Source organism: Coptis chinensis, chromosome 6 (assembly GCF_015680905.1).
Source record: "Coptis chinensis isolate HL-2020 chromosome 6, ASM1568090v1, whole genome shotgun sequence".
Taxonomy (NCBI): domain Eukaryota; kingdom Viridiplantae; phylum Streptophyta; class Magnoliopsida; order Ranunculales; family Ranunculaceae; genus Coptis; species Coptis chinensis.
The window spans coordinates 1,036,635-1,054,715 of record NC_141461.1 but is presented as its reverse complement, the minus strand read 5'-3'; the positions used below and the strand labels follow the sequence as shown (position 1 = coordinate 1,054,715).

Genomic DNA, 18,081 nt, shown 5'->3' with positions numbered 1-18,081 from the left:
ATCCTATCCAATCATGAATCATCCAACAGAGTAAGCATCATTCATGTAACAAATCACAAACAAATTGGTCTGAACCATTAGTCTCCCATTCCATCGAACGATTATTACCAATCCGAGGGCAAATAGTTCAGGTTAATGAGAAAATATGATTACCAAGCATACATTCCAAATGCTAAACGCACTTCTATGTCAAAGCTCTTTGTTTAAATGGTACATGTTTTGATGTTTAGCACTCGCCACAACGTAAAAACCCGACTCATTATCTATTGATTATTGTTGATTACGTAATATGGCTTGGGAAGACACGATCGCCGCAAAGGAGATGTATTTAGTTACGGGTTCTACTCTTAGAGTTGATAACAGAAAAACGGCCTCTTGACATTCCGCTTGATCAAGGTTTGAGTTTGGGAGAATGGGTGAAGAGTCTCTATCCATACAATCTTGAGCCCCTAGTTAAACAAACTTTGCTAAGGTTTTCACCACCAGAACCCCCAGTGTACTCTGCCAAGACTTTGCAAGATGTTATCTTTGAGATGATTGAGCTTGGTCTAATGTGCACACATCGATCTCCTACGATGAGACCAAGCATGCTTGATGTAGCTCATGAAATGGGTTGGTTAAAACAGTATCTTTCTAATCCTTCCACCCCGAACATTGAGGAAGCTTCTTCTTCAAAAGATGGTGCTTCATGTTAGTAAACGACATAAATGAAGTTAGCTAGTGCAGGGCTTGTTCTCCTTTCTGAATTTTAAATAGTCCTCGTTCATTTTTGGTTCTTCCAATATTTGTGAAACAATTCATTGTAAGACTCTGCAATTCCTTTGTACACAATGTTTAAAGCATTCTTTGGTTATTCCAGTTTATATTTTAACACCAATCAATTGATAGAGATTTTGAGATTGATTAATAAAACAAAAGATTGATTAATAAATTAAAAAATGAAAACCAAGTCGACCTCATTTACCTGTGCTTCAAGCTTCGTTATTTATCATTTACCTGTGTTGGTTGTGGAAATGAAACAAGTCAGACCTCATTACCTGTGTTGTTTGAAGAATGAACTCTAGAGTGACGGCGGCAGGAAGAATGAATGCTAGGATAGGGCATACATAGTTTGTTTGAAGAATAAGATCCAATATATCCCAAAGTTAGGGCATAAGGGAGCATACTCTTTGGGATTGGCTTATTTTGCCATGTCACAACTTAGAAAAGACAATGGTAACCACTGGATGGAGGCCCTGCGGGCCCCACACCATTGTGTTTTATTAGATAGATATGTAAAAATGTATAAAACGGGTATTAAACGAGAATCTACGTACTAGCTATGCTCGGACTGACCCGAGAGAAAATCTATAGTTCCAATAGATCTAATATTATCTCCAGTGGTGGGATGAATTTGAGGAGTATTCCCGATCACTGGGCCTTTTTGCCAAACTTGATTCACCGTAGTATTTCCCGGGGGAAGAACCAATGTAGCAAAGATGGTCATCTCATTATTATTGGCAAACTCGGCAGTAATAGAAGGAACTTGAAAAGTAAGATTTCCAGGTGCCAAGGCTGTGCTATAACTAGTAACTGGAGATGTATAAGCGTTCATTTGACCGCCAGCTTGAAAAGCAACAAGAGCTTGTGATCCAACCATACCTCTTCCAGTTGGATTTATCGCCCAAGCAATCCAGCTAGAGGGAGAAACACCGGTGTTACGATAGGCTAGATTTACAGTTCTGTTCGACGGTATGTAAGTCCAGTACAAGGAAGAATTCAAAACTGGTAGATCATTACAGGAAGCAAAAAATCTATTAGAGAAGGTATTATTTCTACACGTTTGGGCGTTTGTTGACAAAACAAGAGTTGTGAGGATCAGACACACAAAAAGTAGTAAGGATCTGAAAAACATGGCCATGGTGAATATGATGAATGGCCCAAAATGATCTCAATACACTCTACTTTTCAAGATCCTGGTTTCGATCTCTGGGCAAATGAATGATCTAAACAGGAGAAGTAATGTTCTTCTCTGCACAAGGAAATATTGAGACAAGAAGAATATTGCTTGAATGAAGTTGTGAGGGAGATGGAGGTTTTTAAGGGGATATAAGGGGAGTTGGGGGTGGCTGTTGACTGAGCCGGCACAGGAGAAAGGTTCTCCAAATTGTTATTCGTCTCTTTCCTGGTCTTGAATTTTCTAACTTTCTTTTGTCCTAATTTGCTCACTTTCTTTTCCCACCGGCGATGCAAAAATTAATGTTCCCATTCCTTGTAGGGTGAATTATTAAAAAATTAATGATTCGAATTAACCAATGATTCCATATCATTGAAAGGTACGACCATTTTAAACGTTTTCGAATTAAACGACAACTATGTTGAAAAACTTGCATTGTGGATTTTAAAAAATTACGGAACAATAAACCAAGCTATTCGAGAACACGAACTCTGTTATATATAGACGTGATGCTATATATAGAGAGTAAAATAGAGATAGAGAGTAGAATCCTTTGTATATATAAAGAGGAAATTAATGATAAAGAGTAAAATTTGTTGACTTTAGCCTTACTTTTAAAGGGATAGGGAGCCATTGGACTCAGCCTAAAAGAGGGGTGCATGTTGAGATATGGTTATACTCTGACCCTAAACTGACTCCCTAACTAGTAAGTAGTAACTAATCACTATCGATGGAGAAGTCAAGGAAACTCAATTGAGAGGTCATAAAACAAGTTACAAGGAAAATTGTAATAAAACCGTTTGAAGATTTGACTCAGTCCAGAAATAGTTTGAAGATTTGATTTGTTTTGTTTAGTAATACTTTCGAGTCTCCTTTTTACCAAGGCCCAAAATATCGATATCGATGAATATATCGGCGACCCTAAAACCGATATATATCGGATATTTCGGATATATCCATTTTTTTGGTAACCAGTCCAAACTATTTAAAATATCGGAAATATCAGAAATATAATATCAAAAATATCGGATATATATCGGAAATATATTGGAAATATCGGATTTATATTTTAAAATGGTCAAAAAGTCAACCGATATATATCGATTATATCGGAAATATCGATTATATCGGCGATATAATGTTTCATATCGGAAATTCCGATATATATCGGAAAAAAAGAGTTCTATATTCAGTGGATATATATCGGAAATATCGATATCGGTGTACCAAAATACCAATATATATCGGCGATATATCAGATATATCGGCGATATTTTGGTCCATGCTTTTTACTACACATGCCAAGGAAATTATACTCCTGTAGCCAAGATATGTTTACTTTAAGAACATTGAAAAAGGGGGCCTTGAAATAGAATTTATTTCAGCCAAAATGTATTTCTAATTAAACATGTGATCTCTGACAAGTTTCAACTGCTTTTATACACCCAGTGGACAAACAAGGAAAATGTGCTGAAAAGTGTTAAGCTAGAGATTTTGGAATGTTTTAGTCGGATTCAAGGAAATCAAATCATGTAACAATGGGTATTAACAACACTAATTAAGCTGAAAAGTAGTTAACTGTGATTTGTCTTCAATTGCCAGTCAACTCAAGCTAGCCATCGGCAAAGGGGAAATCCGTTATTTCAGTCAATCATTCAATCCTTTGAATTTAGAAACTACTCACCATAAGAATGTGGGCTTAAAATGAAATTCTAGGTGACATCTTTGAATTAAAAAAATGTTTAGAAAAAGATGTAAGCTGTGTTTGGTTCACCAAATATGGTTCATCAAGAAATCAAATTCGTTGAAAGTGAACTGCCAAAATTCATTTGTCAAGAATGTGTTTTCTGGGCGTTTGGTACATTTGTGGAAAACTATTTCTGGATTGAATCAAGTCCATAGACCATGAGCAATCAAGCCCACTCACCCAGAGCACTGATCAGCACCCGAGAAGCAGCCAACAATACCCCATAAGCCTATCTCCCGTAAACAATTTTTTTCTCTTTATAAAATCATTTGTCTATCTCAATAGTATTATTAGGGAATACTAGCCATGCAGCCCGACCTGTGGCCGGGCCTGTTATTCTTAAACCCATCATGTCTGGGCCTATATTTAAGGGAAGCACTTGGAAGTTTAACATATCCATATCCAATAAGTAATACATATCATGATCTATTAACTGATCCATATCCATATCTATTAACTAATACATATCCATATCCATATCCAATAACTAATACATATCAATTAACTAATCCATTGTTTTTTAGAATTTGTTTTTTTATTATCCCATGCGTACATTTGAAATAATGAAATAATGCGTAGCTTTGTTTTTTGTTTTAGCATAACACATGAAAGGACAATTTTAATTTATATTAAATTAGAGAGCAGACCAAATTCAGGATTAGTTTGGTAAGAAGGCAAGTAATTATTTTTCAAATAGGGACTATTTTAAAAACTTTGCTGATGTGGCTCACTATTTTAAAAAACAATGGATTAGTTAATTGATATATATTAGTTATTGGATATGGATATGGATATGTATTAGTTAATAGTTAATTGATATGTATTAGTTATTGGATATGGATATGGATATGTATTAGTTAATCATGATATGTATTACTTATTGGATATGGATATGTTAAACTTCCAAGTGCTTCCCTTAAATATAGGCCCAGACATGATGGGTTTAAGAATAACAGGTCGGGCTGCATGGCTAGTCTTAAGGAACTTATTTGACCACCCAAAATTGGATCAAAATCAAGGGTACAGCAAAATAAAATCCACTTGGCCTTCTTTTTAAGGAATTTACATCCATGGATTGTAGTCCAATCTTCTTTCCAAATTTAGTTGTTCTTGATTCATAATTTATTATTGAGATTGTATCCAATTTGCCAAACTTCTGGTTTTGTTTGTTGGTTAACAAAGTACCACTTGTCATTTTTATGGGGGATGAATATATAGAAACGAATTAGTTGGTCTTACTATGAGAAAAAACTCCTTCCTAACTTTTTTTTGGTAACTGAAAATTCCTTCCTAACTGATGTAGTCTAATAGCTGGCATTATCGCACCATATGTATGTGCGCATCTTTCCTTCAAATGTGTGCAATTCTTTTGACTCAAATCAAAATCTAAATTTGAGCTCCTTGTTTGCAGGATGGATATCCTTAGCATTGCAACAACTTTATTTGGCAACAAGTCCTCTTCTACCTCCTCTTCTTTCTCTTCATCAACAAATGATACAACTCAAAAGACAGAAAATGAGCCAGGTCTCAAGTCATTAGCAGCCTCACCTCATCGCAATCGTTCATGCATTAGTCGTACAAATCTATTATGCTCGTCTCATTCATCATCAGAACCTTCATTTTCTGTCATGGATACTTCAAATGAAAAGAAAAAGATGAAGAGAGAGTTTCCTCCACCTATACCTCTTTTGGCTAGAACAGAAAATATGCTCTGTCACATGCCATGGGTTCTAAAGAGAAGCTACAAAGATGGTAGGCTTGTTATGCATGAGGTACCAGTAAAACATCACGAGTTCTTTAAGGTTCATAGATCCAATGGTCGTCTTGTTCTAAGGATGATGTACATGGCCGATGATCAATTAGCCCCCAAGAAGAACGACATTGACCAAGTTCTTGCCAATGATTGTGATAATGACGATAAAGATATCAATATACTATCATCATCCATATCGACACTGAGTGATGGAGAAGCTCCAGAAAAGAATGTCAAGTCTGATGAAGCCGATGATGTTGTTGTTGTTGATGATGATGATGATAATGAGAAGAGTACATGTCATGAAGAGAATGTCTTGAACTTGGACGCAATGCTGCTGGAGGAAGAGATGAATGTTGCTTCAATAGTTGCGCAGCAGCAACAACATCAGGATATAAGGAGGGTAGTGAGTGAATCAAGGATATTGCCTTCTTCAATGCCAGAAGGAAGAATAGGTTGTCTTCCAAAAGATACCAGAAATGATTTCCTGAGAATGGGAACACCAACTGTAGGGGAGCAATATCCTCATTAAGGAACATTGCAGGCGAAACATAAGCGATCTCAATACATGCAACGACCCCCAAGACCGATCTGTGTAGCAGCTCTCTAAGAAACGTTGCATACGCGACTTCAATACATCGACCTCCAAGAACGACCTGTGAGCAGCTCCTTCCGTATAGGTGGTACGCTTAAATCCAGCCCGAGGCATCGCAAAACAGGCAGAAGACTGAACGCCTCGGATGAAGACATACCCCACTTTATGTAATCATCACCAAAATCTTGCCTTTACCGGGAAATACGGGTTACCTCACCCACTCCCAATCAGCATACAACTCATAGGAAGGGTTACTCAACACCTGTTCAAGATCTCCTCCCTACATTTGTTCACAAGGATCCACGTGTCCCAAAGATCTAAACTCCCCAAAGCCTATAAATACCACCTAATGGAACTACGTCGGACCTGATTCTTCTCTCCCCGAAAAAGAGATCAAGAGAAGATATCGTGGGGCTTCGCTTCGAGCGAACTTCGGTCTAATCCAAACCCTAATCACCCCCTTTAGCTACAGTAATCAGAAAAAGACCTAAACGATCATTTACATTGGCGCCGTCTGTGGTTTCGATTCCTTGAGAACCACCTTAAATCAGTTCATCCATCACCAATTCTCAAGCCCACGAAGCATGGTTAGCCTCGAAGCTCAAGTCCAGCACCTTGCCCACCAGTTGGGAATAACGAACGAGAGCATTTCCTTGCTCCGGGAGGAAAATGCTACTTTACGAGCTCAGGTGGATAGTTACCAGCAACAGCAAGTCGGTAACGGAGCAGAGAACGGCATCAACGACGTTACTCAACAGATTAACGAGTTATCACAAAGGATTGGTCAGAACGCCGTAAAGAAGGATTCGACACAGATTGTGCACAAGATGCTTAAGACATATCGCGTGTCCCCGTTCAGCGCAGAGGTCCTCAATAAACCCTCTCCACAAGACTTTATCCAGCCACGCTTTCCCATGTATGATGGCAGCACGTGCCCTGGTCAGCATGTGGCTCGCTACATTCAGAGTTTAGCACTTTACAGCTCACCCGAGTTTGATCATCTCCACTGCAGATTATTTCCAGCCAGCTCAAGGATGGCGCTCTTGATTGGTTCTTTTCACTAGAATCTGGTTCTATCCAAACCTTCGAACAGCTTACTGATTTGTTCGCCAGCCAGTACGTCCACAACAGGCGGAAGAAGGCAGATCTTGATTCTTTGTTTCAATTATCATTCAGGGAAGATGAGACTATTCGTGAGTTCCTAGGACGGTTCAAGGCCGAACTATTGTGCATGGAAAGCAGCTTGAAAGAATCTTTTGCCACACTGGCCTTTTCCAATGCTTGCCGAGTGCGTAACACCGACCTCTCCAGGTCGTTGATGAAGGAACGCCCCGAGACATTGTCCGAGCTCTACGCTCGCGTCGACAAATACATCAAGTTGCAGGAAACTTTGAAGCTCCACGGCTTAGACCAGAACCAGGAGGTAGCAGCCGTTTCCGATCGTACTCACCGGGCAAAGAAGCGCTCTAGGTCGCTTGTACCAAAAGCCAGTATCCGACCAGACAACAGCAGAGAGTTCGCTATCCTGACGCGCTCCCCCAGTTACATTCTAGATAAGATTAAGCGAGCCCCCTTCTTTCGGCCCGATGTGAGGCAACCAGTAGATCGACCTGACAAGCCATTTTGCGCATTTCACAACGCCAAATGCCATGAAACTGATCCATGCTGGGGGCTTAAACATTATCTCCAGGATCTAGTGGAAGCCGGACATATAAAATAGTACACTAGCATCCCTGACGGCGACTTGCGTCACAAACTGATGGCTCGCCGAGTACGTAGTCGATCTCCACCTCGCCGTCACTACCGCGAGGTTCCAGCTCGTCCTCGCAGCAGAGGACGTCCACGAGATCGTTCGCGCCACGAACGAAGGCCGCACTCCTCCGATCGTGACAATGATCGAACTATTCACGTGATTACTTTCCCGGACGATTCCGTCACCTCATCCCAAGAGAAAAGACGTCGTGTCGGCGCTCTTCAGGAAGTCTATCATTTCACTTCACAGGCCGCTCACGCCCCGCGTGGTTCAGGTCGCAGCGCAGGCGATATCACTTTCACGGAGGCCGACTTAAGCAAAGTCTGCCTTCCTCATAATGATGCATTGGTAGTCCATGTCAAAATTAGTGACTGGACAGTTAAGCGCGTCCTGATCGACCCCGGCAGTTCCTGTGACATCTTGTTCTACCACACCATGCAAGAGATGAACCTTCCCAAGTTCGTCCTCCTCGACCCGATCGCCCCCCTTTATGGGTTCAATGGTTTCAGGGCCGATCCCATTGGTGATATTATACTTCCAGTGTCGGTGGGATCTAGAGAGGACAAGATCAGCTGCAATACACGGTTCTGCGTTCTAGATAGCAAGTCGTCATACAATGCCATACTCGGACGCCGTTGGATCCATCAGATGCAGGCCGTACCGTCAACGTTGCATCAAGTTCTCCGTTTCCCAGGACCTAGAGGAATGATGGAACTTCGAAGCAATCAGCTTGAAGCGTACCATTGTAACCAGATCATGTCAACCAATGAGACTGCCCGGGTACCGGCCCCCGCACATGAACCCACCAGTTACACCATGGCACATGACTTAGTTGCCGAGGTCCAGCCCCGAACTGCCAAACAGAGCGCTGGGGGCTCTAGCAAGCAGTTTTTCTCTCCAATGCAGTTACCCGCACTCGCTCCCCGAGTCCTTCCTTCGCCAGCACAGGTCTCCAGCGTTGATCCAATGTCCGTACCTTCGTCAGATAGAGTATCCGAGGTCGTCTCAGCTCGTGTTAGGCCGCCACAGATGCCCGCCGCAGCCACACCATCAATGTGCCTGCAGCCAGGTCCCACTCCCCAGGTCGTGGGTATCCCTGTCAACGTTGCCGCACAGGTCGCTCCACCCTCAGCGACCAATCCTGTCGTAAGATCCCTCACAGTGTTCAAACCTCCCCCGGTAGCGAATCGCCCCGCAGCTTCGCCATCAGTTGCAAAACCTCCAGCAGCAGAATGAGAAAAAGTGAACCTAGGCACCGAAGACGACCCCAAGTTTGTATATGTAGGGGCTAACCTCGACCCCACCATCAGGACCCACCTTGTAAATTTCTTATCTATGAATAAAGATGTTTTTGCTTGGTCGTATATTGATGTGCCTGGCATAGATCCTGCAATCGCATGCCATAAATTAAATGTTCGTCCCAATGCTAGACCAGTCGGACAACGACCCCGCCGACTATCCCTGCGTTTTCAAAAGGCCATCAACGACGAGGTCGACAAACTCAAGCAAGTCGGTTTTATCAGAAAAGTAGACTATCCGGAGTGGATCGCTAACATCGTGGCAGTCCCCAAAAAGAACGGCACAGTTCGCCTATGCGTCGATTTTACGAATGTAAATCAGGCTACACCAAAAGACAGTTTTCCCCTACCGCGTATTGACCGACTTGTCGACCAGACCGGGTCATGAGCTTCTCTCCTTCATGGACGCGTACAGTGGGTACAACCAAATCCCACTCGCAAAGGAGGATCAAGAGAAGACCTCTTTCATTACCGAACAAGGGATTTATTGCTACAACGTTCTCCCGTTCGGCCTGAAAAACGCTGGAGCAACGTATCAACGCCTGGTCACTGACATGTTCCAAGACATGTTAGGCGACACCATGGAGGTCTACATCGACGATATGGTCGTCAAAAGAAAAAAAGCCGGTGATCACCTTGACCATCTTGCACAAGCATTCTCCAGACTACGCCGTACGGGCATGAAACTGAATCCAGAGAAATGCCTTTTTGGCGCGTCCTCCGGCAAATTTTTAGGGTATCAAGTGTCTCAGCGAGGGATCGAAGCGAATCCAGACCAGATCCGAGTGTTCTTAGATATGCCCGATCCCCGCACGAAGAAACAAATACAGAAATTATCCGGCATGGTCGCTGCACTCAACCGATTCATATCAAGGGCATCCGATCGGTGTAGACCGTTCCTGCAACTCCTTAAAAAAGGCGAGCAGTTCTCATGGAGCGATTAGTGCCACCAAGCATTCGCCACTCTCAAAGAGTACCTCACCACTCCCCCCGTCTTAGCCAAACCCGTTGATGGAGAGACTCTGGGGCTCTATCTGGCAGTATCCGATTTCGCCATCAGCTCAGTTCTCTTCAAAGAGGACAACACTTCCGAAAAACCGATCTACTTCACAAGCAAGACGCTCACGCCAGCGGAAAAGAATTACTCCTTCCTGGAAAGAGTCGCGCTTGCTTTGTTGTATTCAGCACGGAAGTTCAGGCCTTACTTTCAGGCGCATCAAATCAAAGTTCTTACCGACCTCCCATTGAAGAAAATCCTCCACAAAGAAAACAAGACTACTCGAATGGCAGTTTGGGCCGAAGAACTCGGGGAACACCATTTGGAGTTCGTACCGCGGATTTCTCAGAAAGGCCAGGTCGTCGCCGATTTTCTAGCAGATTTCCCTGTTGATGAACCCCATTGGGAACAAGAAACCGACCTCCCAGATTCGAAAGAGCACATCAAGTCCGCCTGGTCTCTCTTTGTAGACGGTTCTAGCAATCCTGGCGGCAGTGGCATAGGGGTTGTCTTAGTTTCACCCGATGGAACGGTGCTGGAGAAGTCAGTTCGCATCGACTTCGCAACTTTCAATAACGAGGCGGAGTACGAGGAACTGATAAGGGGACTTCGTATGGCGCTACAGCTCGGTGTCAACGAGCTCCAAGTCTTTAGTGACTCACAGCTGGTTGTTCGCCAGGTTGCAAAAGAGTACACTACCCATGACGGTAATCTTTCCAAATATCTTCAGGTCGTTCATCAGTTATTGCCTTCTTTTAAGCAGGTACACATCCGTCACTTCTTGCGTGACGAAAACCGTCATGCGGACAGTTTAGCTTACCTAGCAACCCAGACCCCGAGCTGCACCCCAAGACAACTACTCATCGAAGTCGTCGATCGACCTGCGTACCAAGTCGAGCACACCCTGGCAATAAGCGACCTCTACCCTCTCTCCGCCAGTCAGTTGCGTCAAACATGGATGCAACCTCTTATCGACTATATCCAGCATGGCGCACTCCCTGAGGAGCGTACCAAGGCTAAACAGATCCCCTATCAAGCACGACGTTATTGTTTGTTCCATCACAAATTGTTCAGGAAATCCGCTGGTGGCCCACACTTGCGGTGCATCACTCCAGAGCAGGGTCAGTTAGTTTTCGCAGAGATCTACGAAGGCGAATGTGGAAATCACGCCGGCGGTCGCTTCTTTAGCCCATAAGGCCATCTCTCGCGGGGATATTTTGGCCCAGATGCAGATCGATGCTAAAGCATACGTCCTCAAATGTGTCAAGTGTCAAACTTTTGGCCACAATATCATCCAACCTGCGCGCGAACTGATCAGTATCGCAAGCCCATGGCCATTTCACATGTGGGGCATGGACATTATGGGATCATTCGTCCCCCAGAAAAGCACTGGTTTTCGGTTCGTCTTAGCAGCAACCGACTATTTCACCAAGTGGGTCGAGGCCATTCCTTTAGCCCATGTCAAAGAATCGCATGTCCAAAATTTCATCTGGACTCATATCATCACCAGATTTGGGCTGCCACACACACTCGTCATGGACAATTAATGGACCCCAATTCCGAGGACGAACCATTAAAGAATTTCTCGCAAAGTGGAAAATAGTTCATGCATTTTCTACTCCATAGTACGCTCAGAGTAATGGTCAGGCGGAAGCCAGCAATAAGGCCATCTTGGAAACCTTGAAGAAAAAGATTGAGAAGAATAAGAGCCAATGGCCAAATCAGTTGGAGAATATTCTATGGGCTCACCGCACCACAGCTCGCTCCAGCACCGGTGAATCACCATTCTCCCTATGTTATGGCACAGAAGCCGTAATTCCCACCGAGCTGACCGTCACTACGACTCGATCAGAACTTGTCGAGTCGGGACACAACGACTCCGTGTTATCACGCGAAGTCGACCTGTTGGAAGAAAAGCGGGACTTAGCTGCCATCAGAGTCGCATCTTATCAACAAACTCTGAAGAACTCCTACAACAAGCGAGTTCATCCTAGGTCTTTTCAGCCTGGCGACCTAGTGCTGAAAAAGACACAAGACGATTCCAAGCTAGCACCCACATGGGAAAGCCCCTACATTGTGGAACGCATCGTCGGCAATGGAGCATACTGGATCCGAACCCAAGAGGGGCAGATGTTGCCTCGACCTTGGAATACCTATCTACTGAAATTTTTTTTACCAGTAGCGCCATTCATGTCGTATATCCTTTTGTTCACATTAATGTAATATAAGTTTCTTGTGTTAACTAATACAATATAATCTATTTACTTGTATTGCCAAGTCCAACAGTTTACACAGCATAGATAATCAACACGTTTACTTGGTTGGCCACCCTTAGCCAGTAGCACACTCTCGCAAACGCGAACGCTCTTCGCGAGCCCACAGCTCTCTGGAGCTCACAGGCTCTACAGCCTCTCCCAGTCTTGTTACGTCAAGGACCTATATTTCTAGGATCAACCACACGAGAACGCTCTCCGCGAACATATAGCTCTCTGGAGCTCACAGGCTCTACAACCTCTCCCAGTCTTGTTACGTCGAGGACCTATATTTCTAGGATCGACCACACGAGAACGCTCTCCGCGAAATATATATAGCTCTCGGAGCTCATTGTGCTCTACATCCTCTCCAAGTCTTGTTACGTCGAGGACCTATATTTCTAGGATCGGCAACACGAGACGCTCTCCGCGAGCATATAGCTCTGGAGCTCCACGTGCTCTCTGACCTCTCCAAGTCTTGTTACGTCGAGGACCTATATTTCTAGGATCGACTACACGAGAACGCTCTCCGCGAGCATATAGCTCTCTGGAGCTTACAGGCTTTACAGCCTCTCCAACTCTTGTTACGTCGAGTACCTATATTTCTAGGATCGACCACACGAGAACGCTCTCCGCGCCCATACAGCTCTCTAGAGCTTATAGGTTCCACAGTCTCGTCACTTATCATTCGTCGAAAACCTATACTCTAGGGTCGACCACATGCGTACACTACCAATGGGCATTCCGTTTCTATACGCTACCACGCCCTGCCTAAGCAAAACATTCCCGGCAGCATTATTTATAAATTCAGAATGAATACACCTAACGAAGACCTCTTCAGCCTCGCGTCATAACTTCTAAGCAGGCTCCTAGCAGTTCTCTCTTATAAACAAGGTGACAAACGAAGTATAGTCACAGTTACATGGAAAACACTTCTGCGCGCTGAGCATTGAACTACCAACCACGCGCATAATAAGCAGGAGAATATATGCAAACCATCAACAGTAGCCATGCGTTCTAAATTCAATCCATACTAGTGCTTGGCCATAGCCATTACAGCTCGTTTTACCGATCTGCTGGGGCTACCCAGAAAATCCAGATCGGTACGTCTTAAACAAACCAACGAACTGCCACCTCCGTGGAAACCAGTTCTCAGTACCAGTGCAGCGAACTGCTCAGGCAAGCCTGAAAGTACAGCTCTATTGTTTACTCCCATATAAGAGAGGCAAAATCAACACATCATCGCAAATTCCCATAACGAAATACCTTACATCATTAAACATCAGTTAAGACATGCTTATCTTGTGGGGTCGCACTCCTGCCAGCGTCATGTCGAGCAGACCTCGATCAGCATCACCCGCATCCCTTGTTCCTGCGCTTCACCATCAGCCGCTCTCTTCAGGACATGATATTTCTCGTCCATCTCGGCATATTCGGCACAAGCCAGGGTGTATGCTTCCTTTGCCTCGCGAGCGACCCCTTGGCATTTCTTGGCATAAGCAGTCACTTTCGCCACCTCCTTATCTAGCTTCGGTCAAGTTCAGAATCCCGGTAGCGGCGTTCTCGCCACGTTACGATACCTGCGTCGTCATTACTTCCAGCTTCCTTTTCTCCGACTCTCCCACGGCTGCCCGATATGACCAAATCCACATGCGCGTCATTATCAGCTTCCATGCCTTGCACAGCATTCTTCAGTCTATCATACCCTGCAAGAAACTGCACAACCAAAGTTCACAGACCGAAAAGACATTCGAAACTACCATAAACACCTACTGCATCACGCGTTTACCAGACAAGCCGCCATATCCATCGTCCCTAGAAGCGTTTCCATGCTTTCATCCTTTACCTCCGCCTTATCACCATCCAGCACGACCCCCTTCAGAAGGCTACTCGCTATGGGGGCGGAGTGGAAACTACTGATCGGCGTTTCATCGTCGCGTTTCTTCCCCCCGTTTTCCCCACGTAGTAGAACTTCGCCCCCCCGCCCCTGTGTCGCGGAACGAAGTTCTCACCAGCGGATTGCCGACACGGGGACTCGCTTCTGGCCACCAAATTCTCCCTAGGTCGTTTGTTGCTTCTAGTTCCCACCAACGCAGCCTTCCGCTTTCCCCGGTCTCCATGCACGTGCGGGGAGAACTCTATCTCCTCCATGACCAGTGGCGAAGTTTCTCTCAAACGCCTTTTTCCTTTACTCCGCTTGCTGCATTCTGCCATTATTACACCTACGAACAAAGCAGACACAATCGAACTTAAATACCGGAGCAGGATTATGCTTAGCCAGACATGTTTAAACGAGGAAAGCAACGTTACCTTTCAAAGCAGAGGTAGTAGAAATGCACAGTGCGAAGAAGAAGAGAAGCTGGAACAAGCGTTCAAACACCTTTGGTATTCCGCGAACAGTTTCACTTATCAAGAAAACGTCTTTTCCAAACCACGTCATAATTACCTTGAGACGCCAAACGTCAGCCAAACTGTCCACCATCATTGCGCCCCTCGAGCCACTCGCTGTCTTACACGTGGCATTCCCCTCAGAGCGATCTGATATCATCAATACAGGAAACGCACAAAGAGAAACAAGTCTGCAACAACGCAGGAAAGCAAATAACGACCTTCTTTACACAACACTTTCATACAGTTCGTTCTTTAGCCGGGCTGCTGAGACTACTCAGGAAATCCAACCCGGCTACGCAAAAGTTAACTTCATATGGTTACCCCGAACTAGTACTACGGGATACCAACTCATTCAACAAAACGTAATACGAAATGCAAGAAAGGCGCGAATCGAGTTACCCTGAAAACCAGTTCTCATCAGATCGCAAAGATCTAAGCTGATAAACGACAGTCAACAAATTTACAACTCGCCCTCCCCGGGCCCCACAGGTAGTTCTGCAACCTCAAAAGCTTCATCGACCTCAGCATCCCTTCCGTCCACTACGATTGATACGCCATCAAGTTCCAAACTCATCAGCGCGTCGGGTGCAACAGCTCCAGCTTCAGACACCACGGCCTCTGGCATGATCAAGGAGGAGGCAATCGCCCCACCACCGTCTCCTCGTACCTGTTCCACTGAGGTACGGGACGCGCAGCGCGCGTGTTCCTCCTTCAAAGCCTTGTAATCCGCTTCCAGATCTAAGAAGTCCGCATCCAGATTATCATAGGCCTTAGTAGCTGCCCCGAAAGCAACCTTCTTGCGATTAGTAGGGTATAATCGTTCAAATTCTAATTTCCACGATTCGCGGACGCGAACGTTCCCTTCAAATTTCTTCTAGCTTCGCCTTCCGGATCTTCAAATTTTCAAGATCTTTTTCAAGATCTTCGCCAGATTCAGATTTTCATCGCCTTCCACAGTCCTCAAGCTCCTCACGCTCCATCTTAGCGGCGTCACGCACATTCTTCACTCCTCGGCGGCCCGGCCCGGACTCTCTATCCGTTTCAGCGAACTGCACTATCTTGTTCAACTTTTGGAAACCACTGACAAGCTGCCATAGTCAACGAATATAAACAAATCAAAGCAACGAACATAACAAAACACGCTATATCAAAGGACGACAAACCCACGTACCAGACATTGCGCGATTTCCATCCGCCGTATGTTATCCGCCAGTCCCTTCTCATCCAGTTCCTTGCGATTGCCATCTAACGCGATCTGTTCCAGCAAGCAAGCCGATACCTTACTCGACCTGAAACTGCAATCGATGCGGCTTTATCGTTAAACGCCTCCTCGTGTTCATCTAAATACACGAACTGGGCATCCAGGTCATCAGCACTCACAACAGCCTTTCCACTCGCCTTGCGGGGAGCCTTCGCTTTTGCTAGCGGACTGGGTTCCCGTCCTCCTCGAGATGGACTAGCTCCCCCACCAAAGGTCGCCAAGTCCATGACCTGCTCAGGCCTCGTCCGACTCCGGCGCCCACCGCCAGCACCACCCCCCCCCCCCCCCCCACTAGAGCTCTCCCCCCGACCGTGTCGCACAACCTTCGCCATTCGAGCCCCCTCTGGCTCCGCCGCTTCAGCTCTTCTCTTCTCCGACCTACCCCTGGGACGAGCAGTGAAGGCTACAGTTTCCAGTTCCACAGGAGCGTCAATAGTTAACCCTTCAGGACGAAAACTCGAACTACCAAATTTCGGTTCCACCACCACGAGGAGGGCCCCGGGGCCTCGATCTCGGTCCTCCCGTTTATCGATCACTTGTCCGCTTCTCCATCACCACCCGCTTGTTCGACCCGAGCTCGCTCTTTTTGAGCCTTCCTTTTCTCCGCGATCGCAAAGACCTCCTTTTTCCTCAAAGAAATGAGCAAATTCGAAGCTTAAGCCGTTTTTCTCTCGACTCAACCGCGAACCTTTCTATCTCCCCGCGTCGGTTAAGTTTCGCCGCAGGAACTCTACAAACAAAGAAAAGAGATGAACCAGTTAGAAACACAGTCCCTCACCCGTTAAAGTGTCAAAAGCAATACAAGCCTACCCACCAGCTAGGCTACACTTCCTAGTTCGCAACCTACATCCACTAGCACAGTAGTTGCCAACTAACAGCAACGGCCTCTTCGTCCAGGCCTCATTGCTTACCCCATCGAGCACAGCAGAACGAGTCGTCATGGTTTGCAAGCTAAAGTTCAGATTACCAGACCGCCTCATTACGTAGTGCTCTATTACGTCAGACACCCCTATGTGGTATTCACCACTGGCATTCAACAGGTCGAACACCTTAAATAGTCGCCAAGTGTTACCAACGAACTGGCATGGAGACTTCCCACAGTAACTCAAGAAGTCACAAACCAATTTCGAGAACGGTATCTGCATGTACGCTTTTAGCTGACCTTCACAGATGATTATTCCACCATTCGGAGGATCGTACCTCTCACTACGGACGCCTTTCACTTTCGGCGGGTTCGTGATATTTCCGTGTCGGGCACATTGATCCCATAAGCCGCCGCTCGGAAACGAAGCTAGCAAAGACGATGCTCTACCGCTCTTAGGCGTAACTCACCTACCGCCGCTATCTCCCTCGACCCGACGTACTAGCCACGCCATCCTCCCGACCCGGATCGACCGTTAACCTCCTCTACCCTAACTTCTTCATCCACCTCGGTCCACCACCACCACCACCACTCAATGAGTCTTCATTCTCCTCTTCATACTCTCCGCGGCTCGGTGAAATCTCCCCGAACCTCTTCCGAGCGAAGTGTCGCCGAATCCGACATTGTAGTCTTTCCTTTTTCTCAAATTACCCTACCTTAAACCCTACAACCTAACACCGACCCTCCCAACTTAACAAACCCTACCGAACGAAGAAAGCAAAGTGAAAATGAAAAGCAAACAGCAACAGAAGCACTCACCTGCAGAGCCCTAGTTTGCGTTTTTGCGGAAGAAGAAACCTGGAAATGCCTTTTTGGTTATCCCAAATTTGATTTTGCACAACCGCCTGTTCAGTACCCAAGAAGTTATGATTACGGCCTATCATATAGCCCACACACGTGTCCAAGGACCTGTCTTTTCATGGGTTCCGAATAACGCGGCGACACGACTCCTTTCCAACTGCTATCATTCTGTCACGTGCCACCCATGCCCTAATTTTTCTTTCCCGCCAAAACCATCAAGCTACAAGATTTGAACTCAGCGCCATCTCAGTCACAACGATCACCATAGCTCGCTCATGCTTCACCCAAGTGTTGTTTCTTCTCTCAGCAGCTCGCTTGCACGAATACAACCAATCTACTGAGAGGGGGCTGTGTAGGGGAGCAATATCCTCATTA

General features: G+C 45.4%; 2 protein-coding genes and 1 pseudogene across 2 annotated transcripts; 2 read left to right on the top strand and 1 right to left on the bottom strand.

Moving 5' to 3' along the window:
* Positions 1-1,205: 1,205 nt before the first annotated feature.
* On the bottom strand, positions 1,206-2,034 carry LOC147490520 (cytochrome b561 and DOMON domain-containing protein At5g47530 pseudogene; annotated as a pseudogene).
* A 3,061-nt stretch (positions 2,035-5,095) lies between these two features.
* On the top strand, positions 5,096-5,968 carry LOC147490519 (uncharacterized). The gene has a single exon (XM_086565371.1). The coding sequence runs from the start codon at positions 5,096-5,098 to the stop codon at positions 5,966-5,968; it is 873 nt and encodes a 290-aa protein (XP_086421497.1).
* A 647-nt stretch (positions 5,969-6,615) lies between these two features.
* On the top strand, positions 6,616-7,751 carry LOC147490518 (uncharacterized). Its single transcript, XM_086565370.1, has 2 exons — positions 6,616-6,897; positions 7,044-7,751. Exons 1-2 carry the CDS (start codon positions 6,616-6,618, stop codon positions 7,749-7,751), a joined length of 990 nt encoding a protein of 329 aa, XP_086421496.1.
* The last annotated feature ends 10,330 nt before the right edge of the window (positions 7,752-18,081 follow it).

Bases quoted from the DNA above. Each gene is read 5' to 3' on its own strand.
- LOC147490519 (XM_086565371.1), top strand. From the start codon at position 5,096: ATGGATATCCTTAGCATTGCAACAACTTTATTTGGCAACAAGTCCTCT.
- LOC147490518 (XM_086565370.1), top strand. From the start codon at position 6,616: ATGGTTAGCCTCGAAGCTCAAGTCCAGCACCTTGCCCACCAGTTGGGA. The intron at 6,898-7,043 runs GTCCTCAATAAA...TCTCCACTGCAG, and splicing joins TGTCCCCGTTCAGCGCAGAG to ATTATTTCCAGCCAGCTCAA.